The sequence below is a fragment of the Ictidomys tridecemlineatus genome, chromosome 6, assembly GCF_052094955.1.
Source record: "Ictidomys tridecemlineatus isolate mIctTri1 chromosome 6, mIctTri1.hap1, whole genome shotgun sequence".
Taxonomy (NCBI): domain Eukaryota; kingdom Metazoa; phylum Chordata; class Mammalia; order Rodentia; family Sciuridae; genus Ictidomys; species Ictidomys tridecemlineatus.
The window spans coordinates 157,414,023-157,438,624 of NC_135482.1; the positions used below are offsets into that span (position 1 = coordinate 157,414,023).

At 38.8% G+C, this 24,602-nt stretch overlaps 1 protein-coding gene across 11 annotated transcripts in view; it reads right to left on the reverse strand.

Moving 5' to 3' along the window:
* Positions 1-24,602, reverse strand: part of Enox1 (ecto-NOX disulfide-thiol exchanger 1) — a 521,454-nt gene that overhangs the window by 204,367 nt on the left and 292,485 nt on the right. For 9 of the 11 annotated variants that reach the window (XM_040281478.2, XM_021719677.3, XM_040281477.2 and 6 more), the window contains 2 exons: positions 2,085-2,228; positions 1,106-1,243 (listed from right to left, as the gene is read on the reverse strand). In XM_040281478.2, coding sequence (XP_040137412.1) covers positions 1,106-1,243; positions 2,085-2,154 — 208 coding nt within the window. In that variant the 5' untranslated portion in view covers positions 2,155-2,228. Of the gene's footprint in view, positions 1-1,105; positions 1,244-2,084; positions 2,229-16,621; positions 16,759-24,602 lie in introns of those variants that run through there. The other 2 variants (XM_078015927.1, XM_078015926.1) reach the window with 2 other exon arrangements.

Genomic DNA, 24,602 nt, shown 5'->3' on the forward strand with positions numbered 1-24,602 from the left:
TGTTTGTGGGCCTGACTCAGCATTCACACAGCAACTGTTTCCTAAGTAGTACACACTGAAGGGTTCATCTGCTATTACAACAAAGATCTTAGCATAATAACTGACCATCCCCTTTCCATGGCACAGCCTGTGAGGGTGTGGACCATACCTGTTTTGTTTACTGCGGAACCCCTGTGCCAGGGCAGGGCCTGCCTTAGTGAGTGTGTGTTGAGTGAGAAAGTGAGTGAGGCAGGAACATGCAAATCCAATGTGTCTCTCCTCCAGAGACAGCCCATGAAGAATGCCTGAAGACATTTCCCTAAGAGTCCAAGTGACTGATCTGGAAATTACTACATGACTCATCTGTACAACCATTTAACACCTGATTCTACACATGATTTTTTTAAACTCTTGTTGTTCATTACTTTTTTTCCCCAAATTTAGGGAGCTATGCTTTTCAAAAACATTTATAAGTGTATATGTTTACTCTATTTCCCAAAGAATTTTTTTACAAATCCCATATAAAATCCTCCACAAACGTGTTGAATTAAATAATAAAATCTTAAACGACCTTTGACATGGTGACATTTCTAAACACATTATCTATCAAATTCATCGACTTACTATTCAAAAGTGTTGTAGACCAAAAAATGTAGACTTGGGGTTAGTTAAGCTGAGTTTCTAGCTCTGACACTTCAATGCTTTATTTTCCTACCTGTGAAATGGGAACACTGACAGAAGCAACAACAAAAATACATATCTACCTACTTCAGAGGGAAGACTGCAACCAAAGGGATGATGTACATAAATAAATTTTGCAAATCAGAGATCAAGCATTAGCCATTCTATATACAAATTTGAAAAATGCAATTGATGCTGTGAGACAACAGAGCTGAGACACTGCATGTAGCAGTAACAGTGCAGGTGACTGCTGCTTCGGAGAATGGCTATCAGGCATAAGAACAAGGCGACAAGGAAAAGAATCTCTAACACAATCCAACAGACACGCCCCACTCATATATCAAAGACCATGTTCAACACCCGCCGTGGGGAGAGATTACGGGCACCTGTCACCCAAACCCTTTGGCAATACTGCAAGCATCTTCGAAACCAGGTGAAAGCTTACCAGATACAAGCTGCTGTCCAGGCAACCCCACGGGAACCATGCCCAAGTTGTTCATAGCTGTGGCCCAGGCTGTGGGATCTGTCACGGACATGTTGAGCTGCGTCGTGTCTATTGCTATGCTCCCCAAACCATCAGCTGCTGTGGGAAAAATAAACTCTGGCTTAGAGTCAACATACAAGGGTCTTCACTTTAAAGAAAATCACAGTTCTAAACATATGAGGCTTCATTTAGCACATTTTCACCCCCCCACACACACACAGAGACACAAAAGTAATGATAATATTAAAGCACTATAATCTACAACAATGTTTTCTGCAGACACAAAGAGTTCCCAAATACTTTCTGGGAGGAAATTTAATGACATGTAGTTTGCGTTATACTCAGCATGCCATTAAGGAGGCAGATACCCTTGGAAAAAAGCAAAGAAGTGTTTCCTCCTCCCAGTGAAACATTAGACAAGTTCAAGGTCAAGAAGCAGAGCAGCAGTACTCTATTGGTAAAGCAAGTCAACTAGCTTAGTAAACTGAGGATAAATAAATGTATCTGTTTCCAAGTATAATTCTGGACCAGGTACTCTTAACTGTGCAACAGAAGAGCAGATGCCAATCAGTAGGACTGGTCCTGATTGAATTTTTAAGTGTTACCTAGAAACACATTTTCTCCTTTTCACACTTCTATTACATTAAGGAAATTAAGGAATCATTATGTTAAGCAAATGCAGATGTCTACCTAAAGTGACTTTTCCAAAGTATTCCCTATAAACACTGATTTTATAAAATAAATAAAAAAATAAAACACAAAGAGTACAGAGGTTTTTAAAAAAATGTGTTAAATTTGACTTCATGCTCTTTGATTTTCCCGAGTTTCATGGTCTGATTTTTTTCAGAGCCTCAGCTCCTGGTTTAATTCCTATTTTCTTGGCCAAGCAAGCTTTTCCAGTGAGAACTCAAAATGTCTTGTTTGCATCCTGTGGCTTTACCTGCAGCCATCATCTGGGGAAGCTCCTGAGGACACTGAGTGATGCTCTCAATTCCACCTGCATCTACCATTGAATTACAAGCATCCTGGGAGGCAGGAGCACTTTGATAGCTGAGTTGGGGGTCCTCTTGGAGATCATCAGATTCTGCAAAAGGGGAGAGGAGTGTGGCGAGAAACCATAATAGTTAACTGAGTGAGAACTTCACAGGACCAACTGTTGTGTATTCAAAACAAATAACAAAGAACAATTTCCAGATAGGCATAGAAGTACAGCTGCTTCCTGTTGGTTCCTCAGCAGCTTGTCTTGTGGCTCAGTTTCTGGGAGCTTGGTGAGATATGTGGGTCAACTCATCAACTCACCTAGCACCAGGCTGGCTTAATAAACAGCATGGTCTGTGTGTATGTCAATGCTCCGCCTCGAATGAAGAGCCTTCACAAATGGGGCTTATCAGCCCCTGTGCAGCCTCTTCCACACACTGCACATCAATGGAGAGGGCAGACTCAGGGCAAAATATGATTTTTTTAAGTTAAAAAATTAATTGATGTTGTTATTTTGGGAGACAGTCGTCTGTGAAATATATTCAGAGAGCAAAGAATGTCAGGAGGAAGAAAAAAGCAAGAACCCTTTTGCTGTGAGGCTGGAAAAGGAGGGTGCCTAAATTACAAAAGTCAGGAAAAGCAAGAGGGGAGAAGAGCAAGCTGTCCATAAGGAAATCTGAAGAGGGCTGGAGCAGCAAGAAAAAAAAAAAATTTTAAAGCTCTGTAGAATGGTAAACTTTACAGGTCAAAATTTGTTTGGTCTGGATTTTCCTTAGAATTGCACAGTTTAAATATGTTTTTTTATTATATTCTCATAGCATTGCTCTACCAGATATAAATAACAATAAAACATTAAATATAGTTACAAAGGTTCCCTTTTTATTATGCTGTTTATAAAATTCTATGCCTTCTCTCTTAAAAATGCAAGAACCCATAGCATGCATAACTCTACAGGTTAAGTATTCTTTCACCTGTTCTCAATCTAGATGAGCAACCTGATGAGTTCGATTTTTAGCTGGCTTGATACAGCACATGAGTTTAAGTGTTAATTCTCATTTGGATGTCAAATTATAAATTTTTTTAAACCAGGTTTGTGGTAGTGATAATTTTAGAATTAAATGTCCTAGTGTGTCAGTATATCTCACGTGAAGTTTGATCTTTTCAGGGTATGTTCTCTTATTCCTTAATTCTTAGGTGCAAGAATTAAGTCCCTTGAGTACTGTAATGTCAAAAAGAGCATCTTGCTAGTTGAACAGAAGTTTAATTCAAATGGAAGTCCAGGTTTCAATATCTTCAGGATAGGTGGATAATGAACAAATGGTTTCTATGGTCTCAAAAAATCTCTAGCTTTCAACTAAAGGGGCTTGTGAAATAGGATTTTTTTCCCCCAAATTTCTATCTAAACAGCAGTGAGTGATTGTATCTTTGGGAGTACACGACACTCAGGATACGTAAATGTCCTTGCCATTACCCAAATGAGTTCAGAATATACTCCTATATGGTGCATCAAGTATCTGAGGCAATGAGTGCCATCAGATAGAGAGATTCTCATTACATAAAATAAACTTAATGGTGTTAAGAAATACTTAGGTAACTTCAATGTCTGTCCTATAGTTGTTCATCCACTATAATATTTCTATCATGAAACCTCAAAACACTTCTCTTTCTCCACTTTCAACCATTTTAGGGCACCAAGACAGAGCCAGGCTAGAATGTGCTCATTCTTCTCAGGAATGGCCCTGCAGTAGAGCTGTCTCAGATCACTGCAAGGTCATTATTTGTCTTACTTATCTCCCCAAATGAAGTTTAATTGGCTGGCTTCCTTTTAATCTCAGATTCTTCTCAAATGGGCATCAATCACATATTTTGGTTGTGTGTGTATGGTCTAATGAGTCTACAGTGTGGAAACACTGTAATAAAGAACATCCCTTTACTTTGTAGGCTTTATGACTTGGGCCTTGCTGGCCACGTTTCACCTTGACTTTCTGCTACAGTGTTTTAGGGAAAGCATCTGCTCCAGTGCTCCAGTCCCAAATAAGGGTATCCAGTGTGCTGGCGGCCCACAGCTTCTACCTATGCTTTCCATGGCCATCTATTTCTTTGGGGGGATTTAAAAAACAAAAAAAGTCTTGTTCCATTGACAAGGAACAAGATTGGCAAGATGTAATTTGTAGAGCTTGATTTATCCTCTAATTGAATTCTGAGACACTCAATTCATTACATCTCATCAATCTCCAAATCCAATGCTTTTTATGACACATAATGTCATGAGGTGAACAGGAACCTAGGATTGTGACTCTTAAAGTCAGTTCTATCATATCCCCGGTATTTCCAACGGTCTCAAGGCTGCCATGACATTGTTTACAAGATTTAAGCTGATTTGATCATATGGTTTGGAAGAAAGGTAATTCTTGTAATTAATTACTACATGGTGATTTATGACTAATGGCAAGACCTATTTTTGTACCCTACCAACATCTATTGTTCCTATTGAATATCTGCCTCTTCAAATGATTCAAAACAATAGTACCTAATTTATCATTCAAATAAATTTCTCTGCCTTAGTTTTCTTATTCCTAAACTATAGAAAAGAGTAATATTCTTAATGGTGTTTATTTACACACAGAGATGTGGGGAGCTAAAAATTATAGCTAATAAAGCACTTTGAATATAGTAGGTGATAATTATTATTATTTTATTTGGAAATGTAGTGTTTCCATTAAGGTACCCTGGGATCTTTGTGTTCTGGTGGTAATTATGTAATTAATTATAAAACAGTGAATAACACTTGATATTTCTAAAGTAAGTGTTGCCCTAGTTTTCTATGCCACACCTAAATTGAAGAAGGATATTTTATTTTCCACAATTCCTTTATAAAATAATATAATGCACTTAAAAATGTATGATTTTTTTCCCTAAGTTTTTCTTCTCATGCACTACAAAAGCTTTTAGGAGATTCATGACCAATTATGAAATTGGCAGTTTCTACTTATAGGTTCCTCTGATGTCTGACCATCCTAAAATAATCAGATACATAAAATGTCAAGGATAATAGATCTTTGTTTAGAGTCAATGACTATCTAACCTGCTCTTTATAAAGATCTACTGAAGTACAAAATCTCATGCCCAGTTTCATAACTCTTCAACAACATATACTTGCTCAATACTTCACTGGGCTATATCAATGGAGACAATAGCTTTAAAAGTCACAAGCTTATAAAAATATTATTTGGCATAAAATGGGGCACAGACCACTCCCACTCTTAAAAACATAACCCTTTATAATCCTTTCTAATTTTTTGCAGGCATCAAGGGCATACATATTTTGAATAATAAAACTCATAATTGTCCATGATGCATAGATTCTTACTGTAAAGCAGGTAGAGATCAGGTAGTTACTGAAATTTATTTTTATTAAAATAATTTTGTTTGATCTAGTTCCTTAGGTTCATTACCTACTTTAATAGCAAAATAATTATAGTGAGAAGAGCAGGTTTATTAATATCTTAAAAATAGCTGATACCAAATGAAGCATTTCATATAATATCTGAACCTTTCTTATTTCATAGGAACTCTTCATTAGCATCACCATAGTTTACACTTGTAATATAAAGAAAAAATGCATATCCATCCAAATTTCACTCTTCTGTCACTAAGAAACTATCTAACTTTGGTCTTCATGAAATTGATAGGACACGCTCTTGAGATTATGGGAATGTTCTGTAGATTAAATAAAAGAAAATATTATTAAATAGATGTTTCTTATGTACTGAGGTTGTGATTCTTAAGCAACTCGTTATGAATAAAAAGGGAGATGTTTCTGCTTCCTATAATGATAAGCTAAGTAACTGCAGACCAATTTTTCTATTGAGGAACAAATAGGAAAGCCTAATGCCTTTTCATCTCTTTTGTAAAATTCTATTATCTTTGCACAAACAAAAGAAACTCAAAGGAAATGCTCTATTTACTGTAGGGGGTTATCAAACAGGCTTCTATGGGTAATGGAACAGTCAACTGTGGGGTATTTTGTTTTACTGCTCATAGAGATGAGTGAAGTTTGCAAGTCTAGAGTCAGAGTGGAATTGCTCTGCAAAATGTGGCCAAGCTGAACCCAAAGCTGAGTGCTCTGCAGGAAACACTGGCCACCCACATAAAGGAGGAGCTATGGAGAAAAACAGTGGCAAAATTAGGATTTCAGGGGCATTTATTGGAAAGCATGCTAAGCAAATCTTTCCCCAGCCCCTTCTACAGAAATGTTAGCAAAGTCTACATTGCTTCTTAAGAGTAATTGTTGTTTGTTGGGGGCACTTTGGAAGGGAGAGTACAGATGACAATGAAAAGGTAGTTGACAATGGAGATAACCTAATATCCTACATGATAAAGTTTCCAAGTCTCTTAAATATACAGAATGCTGATTAATTATTAATGCTAACTACCTCTGACTAGTGGGAAATAATAGGATTTGGATTTTGAAGACGAGATTTAGTTTAGGCTCTTCATGAGAAATTTCTCATCAGAGGTTTGTAAAGTAGGACTATTCTATTAAACTAAACTGGAAAGCTCCTTCCTAGTGACATAGTGGAAAGACACCTCTTGAAAATGGGATGGGCAGAGGAGAGAGCTCAGGAGAGATGAATTTTAAAAAGGGTGAATCCTGCTGCACTTTCTATCAAATCATGAAATCAAAAGGTCTGTTTTAATATCTAGTCTCTGACTCATGTATTTATAAAAATCACTGCACTTGTCAAAGTGTCACAATTCGACACACACCCCATCACAATGCTCCCGAGGAAAGATGCCCTTCCTATTCTAAGTATTTTTTTCAGTTTTCCCTTTAAGGCAAGAAGACAGAGGTAATAGGAAATCCCTCTTCTGTGTTCCCACAGCGATCTGGGCCTCTCTCTGTACCAGCACTGGTCACTTCACATTCTAATTAGTTTTTTATCTCTATAGTCCTAATAAACTATGGGCATAGGAAGACTAAGGAAATTAGTCATCTTTGCATACCCTGCAGCTAGCAAGCACAGTTCATGGAATGTGGCAGTCTCCTCCTACCCCTCTTTATCTACTTATCAATATTTACAAATTGAGAAAACATTCATAAATTCTATGCAAGTATTCTACATTTCCAAATTAATTTATGCATGGAAGGATGAAACGATAAGAAAAGTGAAGAAAATAAAAGAAAAAGAAGGAAGTAATAAAGGGTTAGAAAAAAACCAAGAAATTCAGTTCTAGGTTTCAATCCCAGAGCTTGGAAGTTTGAAAGTTAAAAGAACACCGAGGGGAAATGTCTTTTGGAAGCTAGAGTGCAGATGAATTTAAAGTGTCAAAGAAAAATAATTTTAAAAAAATCTTTCAGAGATTATCAGATAAGCTTTTGGTGCACTTAACAAGTCATACGCTAAGATTTAAGATTCCATACCTCCCTGGCAACCCTGCAGGGTCAAAAGCAGGTTGCAGGATGTTCTCCTTCTGTGAGACTTCCTGCAGCTGCTCTTTGAATGAGCTGAAATCTATAAATAACTGCATCACCAGACCCATTAAGCAGTACATTAGTGTGACAGAGGCATAGATGTATAGTGCTGAAGAAGTGAAATTATTGGAAGAAAGGGAAAGTTTCCATGTGACGTGTACGCAGAGGAGAGATGCAGATCTGGCCATTTCTCACACACACAATCCCATTATGGGTCTGTGATTATCTCCTCCATTTTTCTACTTTGTCTGCCTGCCAGTTTTATACTACAAATCATCTTCCTTCTCTCTTAGGAAGGGGATGGTTACTGAATGGAACAGTTTTTACCCATGGCATGTCTGTCTTCAAGGAAGGAGAAAGAGAAGGAAGAGGAGGAGAGGAGGAGGGATAGTAGAAGAGATGGGAGAGCAGCAGCAGATCACTCTTTGAACTCATGCAATCAAACCACAATGGAAAATTTGCCCACGAGACTCACCCATGTAAGTAAACTGACACAGGTAAAAGAGTTAAACCAATTACCTTTTGACACAAGAAAAATACTAGTCAACATGACATGCCCAAGTATAGAGAAATGGCAGAAATAAATTTTCCACCAGGAAATCTTTACTTTTGAAAAAGGCTACACTTTATATCTCTAGATTAAACGGATAATAAAACATTCTGACTACTTCAGATTTTCTGGAAAGGGCAATATTATAGATGAAAAGTGTTTATGAACTGTGTGATTCAACTTATTACTCTCATTACTGGATGCCAATCAATTAGTCAGTGAATCAGTAAAGAGAGTAACATCACTGGTCAAAGCCTAGATCCACCCAAGTAAAGCTTTCTGACCGCTGGGATATAGGACACCAGAATCACAGAGCATCAAGGCTTGAAGAACTTGATGAAACCTGGGCCTCATCAATTCCAGCTCCTCCCCAGATATTGAAGACTCCAAAAATGTTTCTGGTAGGTAATTGTCCAGCCTCAGCCATGGTGGAGAGCTGTGGTCACCCACTGTTTCAAACAGCTGTAAGAGTTCCAGAGCTCTCCTTTCACCATACCAGGAGAAGAGAAAATCTAAATGTGAATTCTGTCCCAAATGCTACTTTTGCATTGATTCATGACCTTGAGAAAGTGGCTCTTCTACCCCCTGAAGAAGGTTACTAAGGCTCAAGTACCATTTAAATAAGTCACAGACAAATTTGTGGAAGTAAATAAGAACATAGGAAACTCTTGCCTTTCTTTCACTGCTAAATCTTTTCTGAGTTTTGCACTTTGTCTGTTCTCTTCATGCTAACATTCAGAAAATTCTATAGAGTGGACAAAGTAAACAGAAGGTTGCAATGAAATAAAAGCTTCACCTAAAGCAAAAATCTGTGGATTGCCGATAAAGAAGAAAGACCCAGGAATGAGTCCTTTAGCGAATGGGGTAGCACCTCTGGAACAATACTGCAAGTAGATTCCATGTTCCAAAGGCCCAAGCATCAAGGGAGGTGAACTATACACTCTGAGGACAGCCCCAAATCAAAGAATAAGTCTTTAATGCATGTGCAGTATAGAAAGGCAAAACTGCTCACATATTGGTCTTTTAGGCCACACTGATGTGGAGAAAGCAATTTCTGTAAACATTATTACCTTCGTATATAAAGTAAACCAGACAATACATCATTCTATAATTTGTGCTGTTTTGTGCTGTTTTCATTATGTACCCTCTTTACACCCTGACCCAACCATGGAAAACATATTAAACTACAAAGTAAGAAATTTTAATTGTCATAGGTAATAACTAACTCCTAAATAGCTGAAAACTCTGGTAAATGAGTTATGTATTTTCCAAAAAGCCCTTTAGTCTATGGAAATCTACCTGCAGTAAAATCCAGATCAAGTCCTGACCAGCCTGAACCAGTGGCTCATCCTGTTTAACATTTCTTTTAGTAGAGTCACAAAGAACATGTTAGTTACTCTTTAAGCTAATGTGCTCTTAATGATGCCATTGCCACCCAATGAATAAAGCATTAGCCCTGTAGTCATGATGCCCCAGAACTTATTGCCTCAGCAGGATGCTGCTACCACCTTGCAATGTGTTGCCCTGGGCCAGACACCCGACTTACTCTTTTTTTCCAAATGACTACTTACAGTCCTCATTTTGCTCTGTAATCATGGAGTAAGGACAGTGGAGCCCCACCTCCCCGAGATGTCCATGTTTACTCCTCTGGGCCTCAAAAACTATGTGTTTTTTAATGGAGGTGAACCAGAAGGCTTGGTGAGTAGCTAAGGAGGTGCCTGGGGCGCGAGAGCCTGGTGCAAATGCATGTGCAGTTGGGCATCCAACTGGAAGTTTCTAGTTTAACCAAGAACATTCTGGTCCATTGGTTAGGGTTAGCAAGATTCAAATGGAGTTGTTTTGAGGGAAAGAAGACCCTCATGGCCCATAGGTATTCAGATCTCCAAAGGCATGAAAAAGTGCTTCTGGCCTCCAAGAACATACGTGACTCAGAAGACAATACAAAGAATGTCCAGAATTCCTATGGACAAAATCTTATTGTCTGATTGTTAGATGTGAATGCTTGACATGATACAGACCAAGGCCTCCAGAAGTAAAGCTGCCACTGTCCACATAGGTTTGAAAGCACTCTTTCTCCTCCTGCCTGCTGCCTGAGAAATACACAATGTCCCACTTCCCCTCCATCTGCCAAACTCGGCTCAAGGTCAAGTGCTACCCCAACGCACTCATAGATTAGTTAAATGTGTCATGGAAGTGGAGGTAGGAGTAGACCAACACTAAACTTAAGAAACATAAAGATGAGAGAAAAACAGCTGATCCACAGTACTGAATATAATTTCATGTTAGAGTAATCATATTTATTTATGGTTTTATTATTTATATAAAAGAAGTTATGCTGAATGTGCTTTGTGGGAATTACAGTATATTGTTACTGCTACCACAGTTTATTATTTTCTCAGCTAGATGGCTTAAACCCAACCTAAACAAATACTTTAAAAGAATTCCCACTAGCATTATCACATTTTTTTCTTCTCTGGTCTTACTGCAAAAGATCTTCTGCTCTTCAAGTCCTCTGATATCCTTATTCTTGAGCAATTCTAAATATTATGGTTTATTTTACAGTAATGCTTATTGTAAAATAATGACTTCAGAAAACAACCAGCAACTAGTGGTGGTTACACAGTGCAGTGTCTGAAGTGGTGGCAATTGGGAACTGCAGTGGCTGTGAACTACAAATATTCACCAGGCCTTGACTGTAAAGGCAACTACAATAATGATTTTGTTACTTTGTACAATGAAGTAGACAAGTGCTTGTTTACTTTTCCAGCATATCAAGTTGACACCGCCTCTTCACAGAGTTCTACTAACAGGTAAAAACAAAGTAAATGTAACAGCAAGATACATGGTTACCATAAAACAAAATATACCAGGAGAGCTCAGTGGTACAGTACTTGCTTAACAAGTGTGAGGCACTGGGTTCAATTCTCAGCATTGCATATTAAATAAATGAATAAAATAAAGGTCCATCAACATCTAAAAACATTTTTTAAAAAAATATACCAGGATTCCAGGCTTCCCACCACTATCTGCTGCCACCAAACCCCACTGCAATTGGGGTCACTGTCTTCATTCAAACACACCCAGACGCTTGCTGCCATTCTTAACTACCAGCTAATTCAACTGTCCTTTTCTCTAGAGGTGAGATTTGCCCAGAAATGCAATGACATAATTCTCTTCAATTTGAGAATTAATATCAATGCACATTAGGGAGAAGGGAGATAATACTTTAACCAAGAAATTTTTACTTTAAGCTAATATATGTAATGAGTTCAAACAAGCTAACATCTATAAAGTAAAAGGGGAATATCATTCCTTTATCCCCCGACTCATTCCCTAGCTAGCCATAGTCTCCAGAGATACCCACCAGGAATATAGCTTACTACCTAATAGCACCTGGAATAAGCAGCTCATATATTGATCTCACAGAGGGGAGGGGGAAACCCTATGAGATATATTTGTAACTTTGTAAAAAAGAAAAAAGTTTCAGAAGGTTAAGATGTGGATCATTTCCTCAGGGTTGTTACTGGTGTGGGAATATAATGTTTCCTCCAACAAAGAGTCTGGCTAGGAAGTACCTATGGGTTTTACTGGTTCTAAAGATGGAAGAGCCTGGGGTAAAGGGTTACTTCCATCCCCCAGGAATGAATTCACTCAATGGATCTTTATTAAACACTTACTGTATGTAGGTCACTGTGCTTGATACTACAAATGGAATTGTGAGCAAGACCTAGATTATGTCATCAAAGGTATCTATAGCAATACAGCCAGAGAAATGAACAAACCAAAAAGCATTAGCAGACTTTGGGTTGTTATAGTGTGGCAAGCCAGATTCTCTCAGGAACATGCCTGTTGCCAGAAAAAAACCTAACTGGATTCTGTACAAAACTATTTATTCATTTATTCCTTGCCTTCCCTCCTACTCAGTAGCCTGAAACCAGAGGGATGGGCCATGAGAAGTAGGGAAAATGAAGCCAGGGTTACTGGGAGGGAAAAAATGCCACCATCTGCTGGGAGAGAACCTGTGGGTCTCAGGGCCCGTGGGAATCCATCCCTGAAGTTTGACTGTTTCTCTACATGGCCGGATCTTTTATTCTAGTCATAGAAGCAGCCAAGGAAAGAACCTGAGCAAACCAGCAGAAATCACTGCGGCAAATTAACTTTAGAACCACGCTTTCTTGAGAAGCACATTTTTCTTAAAGTCAGGGTAATACTTGTGTCTTTGGTGGAAAAGAAGGAGAACAAACACATAATTGTCTGCTTGCATTGATGTGTAGCCCAAAGTGGGCTTAATTGTGTCCAAATATGTATACGGAGGATAAGTCAGTGGTTTGAGCTGAATGCTTGATACAGAGGAGGAGGAAGCATCGTCACCATCAGTAATTGCCCAGAACTGTTCTCTCTGGGCTGAGGTTGGTAAAGCCAGGAGACTGTTATTTTTCTTTAACTCATTCCCATCCACCAGAACCCCTTTCCTTCCTACTTCTCTTCCTGTGCAGTGTCACCAACAGCAGCTATGTCATTGCACTGGCATCCAGCTACAAGGCAGGGGCCTGGAATTCACTTCTCCTTTTAAGCTGCACCATGAGCAAGTGTTAAAAAGCAAGGAAGGCTAGGTTCTGTGGCATTCATGGGAAATTAGAAAACCCAAGTTTCTGATTTCTCCAAGGGACCACCAACATCGTCAAGGTTCAGGAAGCACTAGAGTCAGGGTTGATTATCATGTGACAAGCTTGAATTAAAAGCCCCCGCGCTTGCTAGGATCACTGTCCATTGTGAAGCCACATTTCTGTTCTCAGCAAAGGTGAACTTAGGCCCTGAGAGTTGATCAGGGGACACGGCTCTCTCTACTCTCCTATGAAGTATGCAAAGAAGTTTGGTGGCACACTTTTCGTACCAGAGGAGGGCTTCTGTCATAGGCTCTCTGTGGGCTCATTCCAGAGCTTTTTCACTGAATGCTTTTAATCCTCACATCACCAGTCATGGGAGGGACAATGCCTGGTGGAGGAGCTGAAAGAAATGAGCTATTACTTGTTAAACTGCCAGATACTTTGATATTTAAAATCCATGTCCCTTTAGGAGGCCCCTCACAGAGAAATACTGTTTATGACAACCTCAGAAAACCCACCAAAGGCAGTTTCCTCAGCACATCTCCACCACAACTGTTTCCCATGGAAGGTACACATTCCTGCCTGTTTTCTCTACAGGGACTGTGGTTTGATCCATTGTTAGCACATGTGAGTACAGAACAATGAATTAGGTGGTTTGAGCCTGATTGTGGCAGGGGTTTGGTAGCACTATCACTGTTTTAGTTTATAAGCTTCTATGTCCAAGAGATCACATGGGGGACAGACTCAGAATCTTTCATCTTAATCCAGCCCTTAGACTTCAGACCAACAGACAGCCATGGCAGGGCCCTTTCGCAATGTCATTTGCCATTAGATTGCATTCAGGGGAACCAAGGAGATGAGCAGGCCATGTTAGGAAGGGTAACAAATTAAAGAGAAAATGTGAGTTAATATAAAAAATGTGATGCAGAATAAAATGGAGGTTATAGTTGTATCTTTCCAATCAGAGTTGTATTGAGCTGAAATTGCTTCTGAATTTGCAAGTTCCTTGCTGAGCTAAATTGCAAAAATAGGTTTATATGAGGAGAAAAGGTTATTTCTGAAATATATTAAACATAGTAGAATTGCTTCAAGTTTATATATGAAGTCCGGAAGAGTATATTTTCTCCATTCCATGTGATCAGTTTTATTAAATGGAGCTACAGTCTTATTTTATGTAATCCACTACTTTTCTTTTCTATTTTCAGTACTGGGGATTGAACCTGGGGTACTTTGCCACTGAGCTACAACCCAGTTCTTTTTATTTTTTATTTTGAGACAGAGTCTTGTTAAGTTTCTGAGAGTCTCACTAAGTTGTTGAGGCTGGTCCTGAAATTGCAACCTTCCTGCCTCAGCCTCCTTCATAGCTGGGATTATAGGCATGTGCCACTGGGCCTGGCCATCTATCACTTTCCTCATGTGGTCATGTGTTGCTTAACAACAGGGATAATTTCTGAGAAATGTATTGTTAATGCAATGTCATCATATGAAAATCATGGAGTAGACTTCAGGAACCTAGATGGTGTATGTCAATCACTCAATAGGGCTTCAAAAAGGAATCAAGAAATACTTGAGAAAAATAGATGCATGAGGCTGCTGCCAACATACAGAGTAGACTGTTTTACACTAAACATTTTTTTTTAATTTAACCACCAGAAGGAGTATACTCTAGGATAAAAATATGTGTACTGTACAAAGCTGTGTTGCTATACTTTTATATAACTAGTTTGTTTACACTAACATCACCACAGCATATTTATAATGTCTCGTGCTATGACATCACTAGGTGATACAAATTTTTAAGCTCCATTAAAATCATATAGAAACATTCTTGTATATGTTGTTGGCTGAAATGCTGTTAAGTGTATATGACCATACTTGTGTATTCTTGATACAAATCAATAAAAGCATATAAATTATAAGGAAGAGGGTCTCAAAGTGAAGTCTAACCAAGGCATTTAATTCAATGGCATTGCTTGTCTTGTCTACTGCAGCAAATGGCATGAACAGTGTTAAAAGAGGTGTTACTCAGGTCTGACTAATGTGGGAAGAGAGGCAGCAGAACCAGGACAACAGCCTACACTTCAGTTTCTTCCCTTTACCTGAAACAAAACAAAGTGACCAGTCTGCTACTAGTTAATAACATATTTAAAAGTTGATGAGAAAAGGAAATAATTGCAATATATAGAGGGCCAGGTGGCACAACCCTGTAATTCCAGCAACTCTATAGAGGTTGAAGCAGAAGGATTGCAAGTTTAAGGCCAGCTTTGGCAAGTTCAAGGCCAGTCTGGGTGACTTAGTGAGACCCTGTTTCAAAATGAAAAATAAAAAAGGGCTGAGGATTTAGCTCAGTGGTAAAGAGCCCCTGGGTTCAATTACCAGTACACCCTTAGTCCTGCCCACCGCTCCCCCCAAAAAGATGTGAAGGATAATGCAGGTTGTTGCCCCTGTTCATTTATCTATGTATACTGAAACAAAATTGGGAAAACTCAGTATATTAATTCTGTGGGTCTTTCTATTTAAATTCATAATTTCTTTATTTCCCTTCCTCCTCCTCTTCTTCTCTATTTAAACTTATAATTTCTTTTATTTCCCATCCCCTTCTTCTTCTCCTTTTTTTGTTCTATTGTTATTGTTATTCTTCAGAGATCAACTTTCTAGATATGGGTGCTTAAAATTTTTGATCAGGATTGATAATGTGAAAAGAGCTGGGGAAAAAAGATACCAGTAATTATGTGATATATTCACAAATCTTATGAATTTTTAATGAGGGAACTATGTCTACAATTAGATTTGAAATGAGGTTTTCTTTGTGGACACTCTTACAATAAGTGGAGGGTGGGGAGATTTCATATTCGGTAAATGATACCAAATGCAAAGCACTACTACATAATAGAAAACAAAAGGAAATTGTTGATTGTTCATAGCTCTTTTCTCGTCCCCTGGATTTACAGAAGTGTGGCAGCTTTTAAAATTGTATTCCATTTTATTTAAATGCCACACATATACCAGAGCATTCAATAGTACAGAAAGTCATTTTCAGTCATGACCCAAAGCTGTCCTTTCATCCTGTAAGGGAGAAGTTTTTATTTATTTTAAACTGTAAAAATGACTTCTAAATGTAGACCTTTGTGGAGAAAGATATGAAACTTCTCCATCTGCAAACTAAGGTTATCTCAAATGACTATAAAAAGAACTTAATAGTAAAGAAAAGAAAATAGAGTGGGGTGATGTGTACTTAATTTGCATTTTGAGGATAAAGCCTAACTCTTGTCTTCAGATGGCTTCAGTATCCAGCTTCACAGAAACATACATAACAGCTTCCCCCCATTCTTAGGTGATCTCTAAGACGTTCCAGAATGCAGCTCCTGGCTACCTCCGCCACCTCTTTTCCTATGGCTTCTTCTTCTCATGGAGCACAGGGCTTGTTCCTGGAGCTTGAGCCTGCCAATCACAGTCTTCACTTGGTAACTGTACTGTGGCCCCTCTAGACACCTGCATGACACCCCCACTGCCTCACCTTAACCCTGCTCTGCTGAGACGTCTTCCTACAGAGGACCCCTACTTAACATGGCAACTTCTGTTAACTTCTGTGCTTTCACTACTCTTATTTTTCTCTCTTGGATTTCTCAGTATCTAAGGTTATACTACATAGCTATTTCTTTGAAATGTTAGTTTTCCATGAGGAAAGACTTATTTTTAAACATTTAAAAAATCTTTTCCCTGCTAAATCACCATCAGCCAAAACAGTGCCTGGTACTCGGTATATACACAAACCCTGCCTCCCCCACACACTCAAATTCATTGACTAATAACCACAAATGAATATGTGTATATATATACACACACACACACGGTATTAATCCTACCTTTGTATTTTCTGTATTCCTGATGCTCTGACATTTGGGGCCTTGCAGCAACTGGAGGCACTGGCTTTCCCAGGGCCAACCCTTTGCCGCAGACAGTAAAACAACCTCAACCTCCTGAGAGGGCATTCTTCAAGTGCAAACCAGCCAGCCCAGAGTCCCTGCACCACCTTCACTGTGCTGAGCCACTACCTCTACCTTGACCACCCCAGGACCAAGCAGGCCCCCAACAACTAGAGACAGCCCTTCCCACAGAGCTTGCTTAAATTACTGGAACCAGCCAATCCTAAGCCTATCTTCTCTCCTGCAGAAACCACAATAAAGGCCCCTGCCTAAGGATTCCTCCCACTTCCTCTCTCTTTGGGATGGATCTCATGCTTCCCCACATCTAGTCACACTGCCTTGTGTGGCATGGTGTGCCCCTCCCCTCTTGGGAACTGTGAGAAACACACTGCCTTCTCTGTGGCAGGCTCCTGATCTGTTGGTCTCACCATCCCTAAATAATAATAGCATGATAATGAAAAAGACATTTTAAAATGCAAACACACAAATATGCTGGATGACTCAGACAAATGAATTTCACTGCATCATCAAGGAAAATGATATATAATCATCATCAGGAGTTCCAGCTTCCCTGGACTCATAAGAAACAAAATGACTGTGATATTCTAAGGATCTGTATATAATTCAGCCTTCATCTCAGTTCTGAAATTAATTTATGGATTGTTTTTGTGGTTATTATTGTTGACTTCTACTTTGATCCTCAACCTTCAAGCATTTTTTTTTTAAATTATAATACTATTAACTCAAGGGAGCAGCCCTGTCTTATTCCTTCTGCCAGATAGATGTAATTAACACTCTACACCTAATACCAATAAATTATCATTAAAATACATACACTCTATGGGCTTCAGATGATGATATAATGAATGAACACTTCTGGTGAAAGATGTTGATGGGGCAGGGTCCATGCGTGGATGGGAGGTATAAGGAAAATTTCTATACCTTTTGCTTAATATTTCTAGGAACTTAAAACTGCTATTAAAAATAAGGTCACTTAAAAAAACACATCTAGCCATTTACTGAATCTGAAGAAAATAATAAATCCTGCTCATAATTTCCTAAATTATAGCTAGCTCTAAAGGTAATGAGGACACATTTCTACAACTTGGAGCACCCAGTGAATTTTTCAACACATAACACATTTGTTCTCTTTTCATTCCAAAAGATAGAGTTCATGTTGTTCCACGGCCCATTGGTCAGATGCCTTGCTGTTCTCTGTTGGAACACACCTCCAGCAGGGCTAAGCCAGGGTCTGATAGGGCCTGGCAGCTAAGAAACTGATCTTGGGAAACTGACCTTTAATATACTCTCAGAAGTAAGCCCAGAGGAATGTGCTGGGTGGTTACCCATTACTTGTACTAGGTAAGGACAAAAGCCTGAGGCTGGAGTCTTAACACAGCAGGAATGGGTGAGAAAGATATAAAGATGTCTGCAAGAATGGCCAGGGGTGCTTCTGGAATGAACTGGAGGAATCACAACCCATTCAGTCGCTGACCTTGGCAGAGGAGCCTTCACTGGGATTTGATAGCCCATGCAGCTGTCGCCATGCAGTCAGATCCAGGCCTCCTAACTGACATCACGGAGCTGTTGGCAACCTGGTCACCCCTCTAATAGAAATGCCTGTTCAGGGTATTAGTAACAATAAGATAATAATTTCTCAGGAGAATTCAGAGAGGGCTTAGATCTGTGCTCACATACTTTGAAAACGTGCTGTTCAGATAGATGCAAGGATTGAGAATTTACATCAAAGGATGGAGGCGCTCTCCCTCTGGTCCTTTAGCTTTGCCTCCTGACTGGTAGTGTACATCAGCCTCCTACCCACTACTGCCCACAGCAGCTCCCCAGGGAGCTTCGCTCTTCCTTCTCTGTCCACGCCTCCTTCCTTTCAGGTCAGCATCAAGACTCACCTCCTCTGAGGCACCTTACAAGACTAGCTCTTGTTCCCCCAAACTCCAGAAGTCCCCAGGGGGCTTAATGTGGAATCCCAAACCATTGTTTTCATTTCTAATAGTTAGATTAACTTTGAGCCATGAGAAATTGAAGTTTCTGAGGATTTAAAAAAGGGTCAAACGCTGGGATATATTTCAACCAAATACATGTTAGGAAGAAGTATATTAGAAGAAAACTCTAGGATTTTGCTGATATTAATATTTAGGCTGAGAATGAGTATTGAGTGGTAAATAAATAAATAAGTAAATGTTTTGGTGGTGTGAGACAGCAGAAGTTATGAAGCTTCTATCTATCATCCAATCACTGAACAACTGCGTTCTGAAAAGCAGTGTTTTATAGGATCCCTTACATTTCCTCTTTTTTGTGTGCACAATCTTTTTTTTTTTTTTCCCCCTTTTGGATATCTATTTGTGTTTTTCTTTAATTAGTTTTCTAGATGTTTAGAGGCCAGGGGCAATTTGAAATTAGAAACCTCTTCGCATAATATCCTGTGCCCAGCAGAAAAGAGTCATGACAAGGATTTGTCTGGTCACTGGTGATGATGATATCTCACCAGGAAATACTATTTGCTTTCCTCCATGGTCATTCTAAAATGAAACAGGTGTGCCATGCAATGGAGCATGCTGTTGTAGCCTGGAATTCTATGACCTGGAGCAATGTGAACCAGAGGACTCTGTGGCACTGTCCGCTGGGAACCCACCTCACCACTGCAAAGTGTTTAGGGGTAATGTGGTCTGTGGGGCTGAACATAGGTTGGCCATCTGGACTCATTCTATTTTGCAGCATAATGTGCATGGTCCCCTCTAGTTCTTGCCCTCAACCGACAAAGCCATCAACAGGTGAGAAAAAAAGAGGCCTCAGGGAGCCAGCTCCTCTTCTCAACTTCTTTTGGAACCTATACTTTCTGCTTAGCCACTGAACACTGTCACCAGCTATTATGATTTGTATAAGGTGTGTCTCCAAAAGCTCATATGTGAGACAGTGCAATAAGTTTAGAGGTTGAAATGATTGGGTTATGAGAATTTTAACCTGATTAGTGCATTAATCCCCTGATAAGGATTAACTGGGTGGTAACTATAGGCAGAGAGGGTATGGCTGGAGGAGATGGGTTACTGGGGCATGTCTTTGGGGTATATATTTTGTCCCTGGTGAGCCAGAGTACACTCTCTCTACTTCCTGGGGGCCTGTCCTGAGCTGCTTTCCTCCTCCACATTCTTCCATCTTGATATTCTACCTCACCTTGGGCCCAGATTTCAAGGGAGCCGACTGTCTCTGGACTGAAACCTCTGAAACCGTGATCCCCACAAAAAACTCTTTCTCCTCTAAAATTGTTCTTGTCAGTTCTTTTGGTCACAACAGCGAAAAGGCTGCCTAAAATACCAGCATTAGGTTCTTTTAAATAAAAACCTTTAAAAATGATGCCTGAGACTTTGGAAATGTATAGGGATAATTATGACTGAAGTGCTTCAAAAATAAAACTAATGGTACTCGTACCACCTACATATTTCATTTCTGCTTTAAAAACATAAAGTGCTCATGGGCTGTTGGGATTTTGGAACTTTGGTCATATATGCTTTTTTTATATGGTGGTTAAGAAGCGAAATTCTGCTACTAACCCAGTCTCTACTTCCACTCATAAAACAGTGGGTCTCCTGACAACTGAAGGGACCAGCAATGGATGCTGAAACAGAGGAGTGGAGAGAAATATTTATCATAGAAGTTAGAGTGGTTAAGGGAGAGGAAAGATGTTACTTCAGTCTGAGGTATCAGGAGACATCACAAACTGCAGAATACAGGCTGAGTGTCACAGGATAAAAAAGTCCCCACCAGGAAGAGTGGGGGAGAGTGGGCAGGCAGCTCAAGGAAGGAGTGGGACATAAGTGTGTGAAATGGGGAGTGTCAGAGGAGGCTGCTAAGGGGTAGAAATGCTTCTCTGCTATCTTAACATTTCAGTGAAGTTATGCAGATTATATTGGTGTCTGTATGTACATAATGATAATGGTAGAAAATGGTAGTTTTATTCTTTAAAACGCTGCTTTGAGAAAATGTCAAGGGATTTAAATTCGAGCTTCCTAAGTACAGTGTTTTCCCACATAAAGATGCTGGTTTATCAACTAGAAAACCAAAGTGAGCCTCTTTATAAAAGATAGCCTGAAAAGATTAGGAAAGCCTTGACAATATAAACATGCACTTACCAACTCGTGAAATACTAAAACTAGGGTTTACTGTTCAAAGCACAAGGAGAGCATTTTAGTAGAAAGAAAATAAAATACATTTTTATAGCACAGAGAGGAATCTTAGAATTCATTAACCAAGAGACCAAAACAACACACAAGATATTGTATATTTTAAGAGAGCTTTAAATAAAGTCATGGAGAACAGATTTACAATGTTTTAATTAAACCAGGGTAGGAAGGGCAAGAGTCTATTCACAACCTCTGATGACAAGGAAGAACTATATAACAGCTTTCATATTGAGTAGCTGCAAAACCAGCCAATAATAGAAGAAATAGGACAGGGCTCTTAGAAGAATCTTATGATACAACCTAGAGTCCACAATACAGGACAGAGAACATAAACTAATCAGATCCATACCACCAATGAATGGAAAACATTTTTAAAAGTTCAGAAAAATATAAGTGTGATATAAATATATAACTAACAGTTCTAATAAGTGTTAAGAGAAATTCAGAAAAATAATAGTTTGCTTATATGAATAGTCATACCCCCAGCGAAAGGAAAGGAGACGACACTACAGAAATGTCTGCCTTTACAAGCACTTCTCTGATGAATTCCGATTCTAAAAGGATACACAATAAATGGAAATGCAGATACAAGAGGCAAGACAATAACAAATATATGAGGAAAATTCTTTAGTATGTTAGTTTGACAGGCTTAAATCCAGAAGGACTAGGATCACATATATCGAAACAAATAACAAAGGTAGTACATAGAACATATTTTAAAATATCTGAAAAGGAAGAATAGGAAAAAGTTCTTTGGGGGAAAGCCATTAACAATAAATAGCAAAGATGTCAGAATTGTTTGTTTCATTTTGTGTTGTTCCTTGGAGGCAAAATCATACATAAACTTGGAATTTCAGCTGAGGTGGTGGTAGAAGTGGGGATGGAGAAACCCTAGAGTCAGCATCATATATTCTCAGAATGAGACAAACATGATTTGATGCTAGGGCTGATGGTTCCAAATTTTCTCTCAAAAACCTGAGATGGTAGCAAGTTTACCAGGATCCTATCATTTGAACTTGAGAACTTGGGACAGCTTTGAAAACTGTTTACAATGGCACTAGAATTTCAAAGAGCTGATGCTTGTTTAGAATGACAATGATTGGAAAAAAAGATAATAGATGCAAGTGATCTTCATATATAAGAAGAAAAGCAGATACAAAGGATGGACTACATCAGTTAAGTAACAATCCAAAGAGTAGGATGAAGGCTGATAGATAAGGGTTCCATACTGTTCTTTTATTCCTTTTCTCATCCATTCATTTAGTCAATGCCTATACTGTGCAACTCATTTTAAGTTCTAGGCAAACAAGAAGAAGGGAGGCTCAGATAGCTAGGTCACTATACAGGCAGGTACTTAGATAAGTGGGTAAATTAATTAAAACACAGGTTAATAGAAACAACACAGAGGAAAACTAATTAACTCTGCCAATGACGGTGATTTTAGATTTTCTTGAAGGATGAATAAAGGTGAAAGTTGGTGGGAAGGGAAACTGCAAAAGAATAAAAAGGTGTTTTAGGCATTGATAATACTATGACCAAAAGCACTTAGGTGGGAAAAGTATGTGGCACAGTTAAGAAAGTGAATATTCTTGTTTGGCTGAAGTTTGTGGGACAAATGGTGAAATGGTAAGGACTGACACTGGAAATATAAGCCAGGCTAAGAAGTTTGATTCCCATGGGCAATGTGGACTGAATAGAATATTTTAAATTAGGAGTGACAAGGTGAAATTTGGAATTTAGAATGATAATTTTTACTGTGAAGTGGAGGGGGATCCCTACAGGGAGAGAAGTTCTAGGAGGGTTCATCTATGTGGAGATAATTACTGGACACCAGGCAAGATGAAGTAGTGGCAGTGGAGGAAAGAGGCAGTGTCTTTGAGGGAGATTTCTGGAAGAGATGGGCTTGCTGAGCAAATGGAAGGTGAAGGTGACCGGGACTGAGTGGCAAGCATAATGGTGCCAACTCGGTGATGCCTGTGTTAATGAATGTGACACAAGGAGAGAGCTACTATTCTGCATGATTAATATGCACTAACTGAAAAAGAAACAATGAAAAATAGAGTAAACAACAACAAAAGAAATGCAAAAATTATTCTCCGGATTCTTGCCCAGGGGACTCAGGAGGATAAAAACGGACTGTTGAAGGCATGAGAACAGTTAAAAGATTAGAGTAGTTCAAGGGAAAAATGTGAGCTTTCTGTAGAGCAATTAAGTGCTTTGATACTGAACTTATATAACCAACACGAGCACATGTGTCCCCCAGTGGCTACTGGCTTCTCTCTGTGGCCACACAGCTGGCCTGTGTGCTTGGCACACAGTGGTTCTCAACCTTTGATGATCACTGGAATAACTCAGTAAGTTTTAACAAACACATGTGCCTGGTCTCCACCCCAGGGAGCTTTGGCTTGAGTGGGTCTCATGTGGGGAACAGGCATTTTTAAAAACAGTTCTAAGAGAGGTTCTAATGTGCATCAAAATTTGACAGCCCCTATGATATAGTAAATAATTGTTCCATAAATTAATTAAAAGAAAGGAAAGGGGAGAAGGCTGCTTAAAGCGTACAATGATAAAGCTGTTTGACTTTCTATGTTCAACAGTGTTCTATGGGGCAGGAAGTTTGAAATTGGCCTTTTAGGTCCCCAAACTTCAGGGTCCACAGATGCCTTGTGGCAACATTTCTAGTTTCAACTCTTGCAGACAGAGCACTGCCTGAGAGATCACTGGTTTGACCTGGTGCATCTTTTCTCATTTTTTTTTTTTTTTTTTACATTTTGATGACTATGCTGTCTTATACCAACTAGTCCTTTAAATTCCTACTTCTTGTGCACTTGTAAGTACATATTTTTCTCCATTTACTTTTTCCTCAATATTTATTTCTCTTACTAGACTGAAATCTCATGCAGATAGGCATTTACTCACCATTTTGTATTTAGCATTGATCCAGCAAAGCATAGGTATTTTATGAATATGTGGACCAGATTTTCCTTGTGAAAAACTTTAGCCTCCATTCCAATACTTTTAATAAGTTTATAGACCTCTTCATGAGTGTATCTGATGCATAAATGGGGCTCAGAAATAATAAAAACAACAGACAAGAAATTTTTAGAGGTTTGAGGTGTATATTTTTTTAACCCTGAGGAAACATTTTGGCCCCTGAAACTTTTGATGGTATATAAGATAGTCCTTACATCAAAATATCAAATTGAAAATGTGGACTAGATAGCTAAAGAATGAAATAGGAACAGGTGTTTAACTTGAAAAACGAAATTTAAACCTTATTGCTATCCCTCATGTAGATTTAAGAAACCTCAGTCTTGGAGCTTAATGGATCTGGGATATTCCTATTATTTGTCTAATGATCAAGTTTAACAATTTGATATAGAACAACTGAATAAATGAAAAGGTGAACTAGTGGGAAATCCAAAGTACATACCAATTAGGTAATGAAAGAAGTGGAAACAGGTGACTAACTTTGAGAGCTAGAAATGTTAATAATCTCTGTATTAACTGTGACTATAAATGTGGCTTTATTGTTGTTGGAAAAGTTAAATATTTGCTGCCAGTGCTTATTAGAATATTTTACTAACTCATTAATTTTTTTAGACATTTTACTGTCCTGAAATGAACATGAGCCTATTCATTTATAAAGTTAGGAAAATCGGAATTGTACGTCACCTAAAATTTGCCCAAAACTACTTATTATCTGCTACCATATTCATTTATGT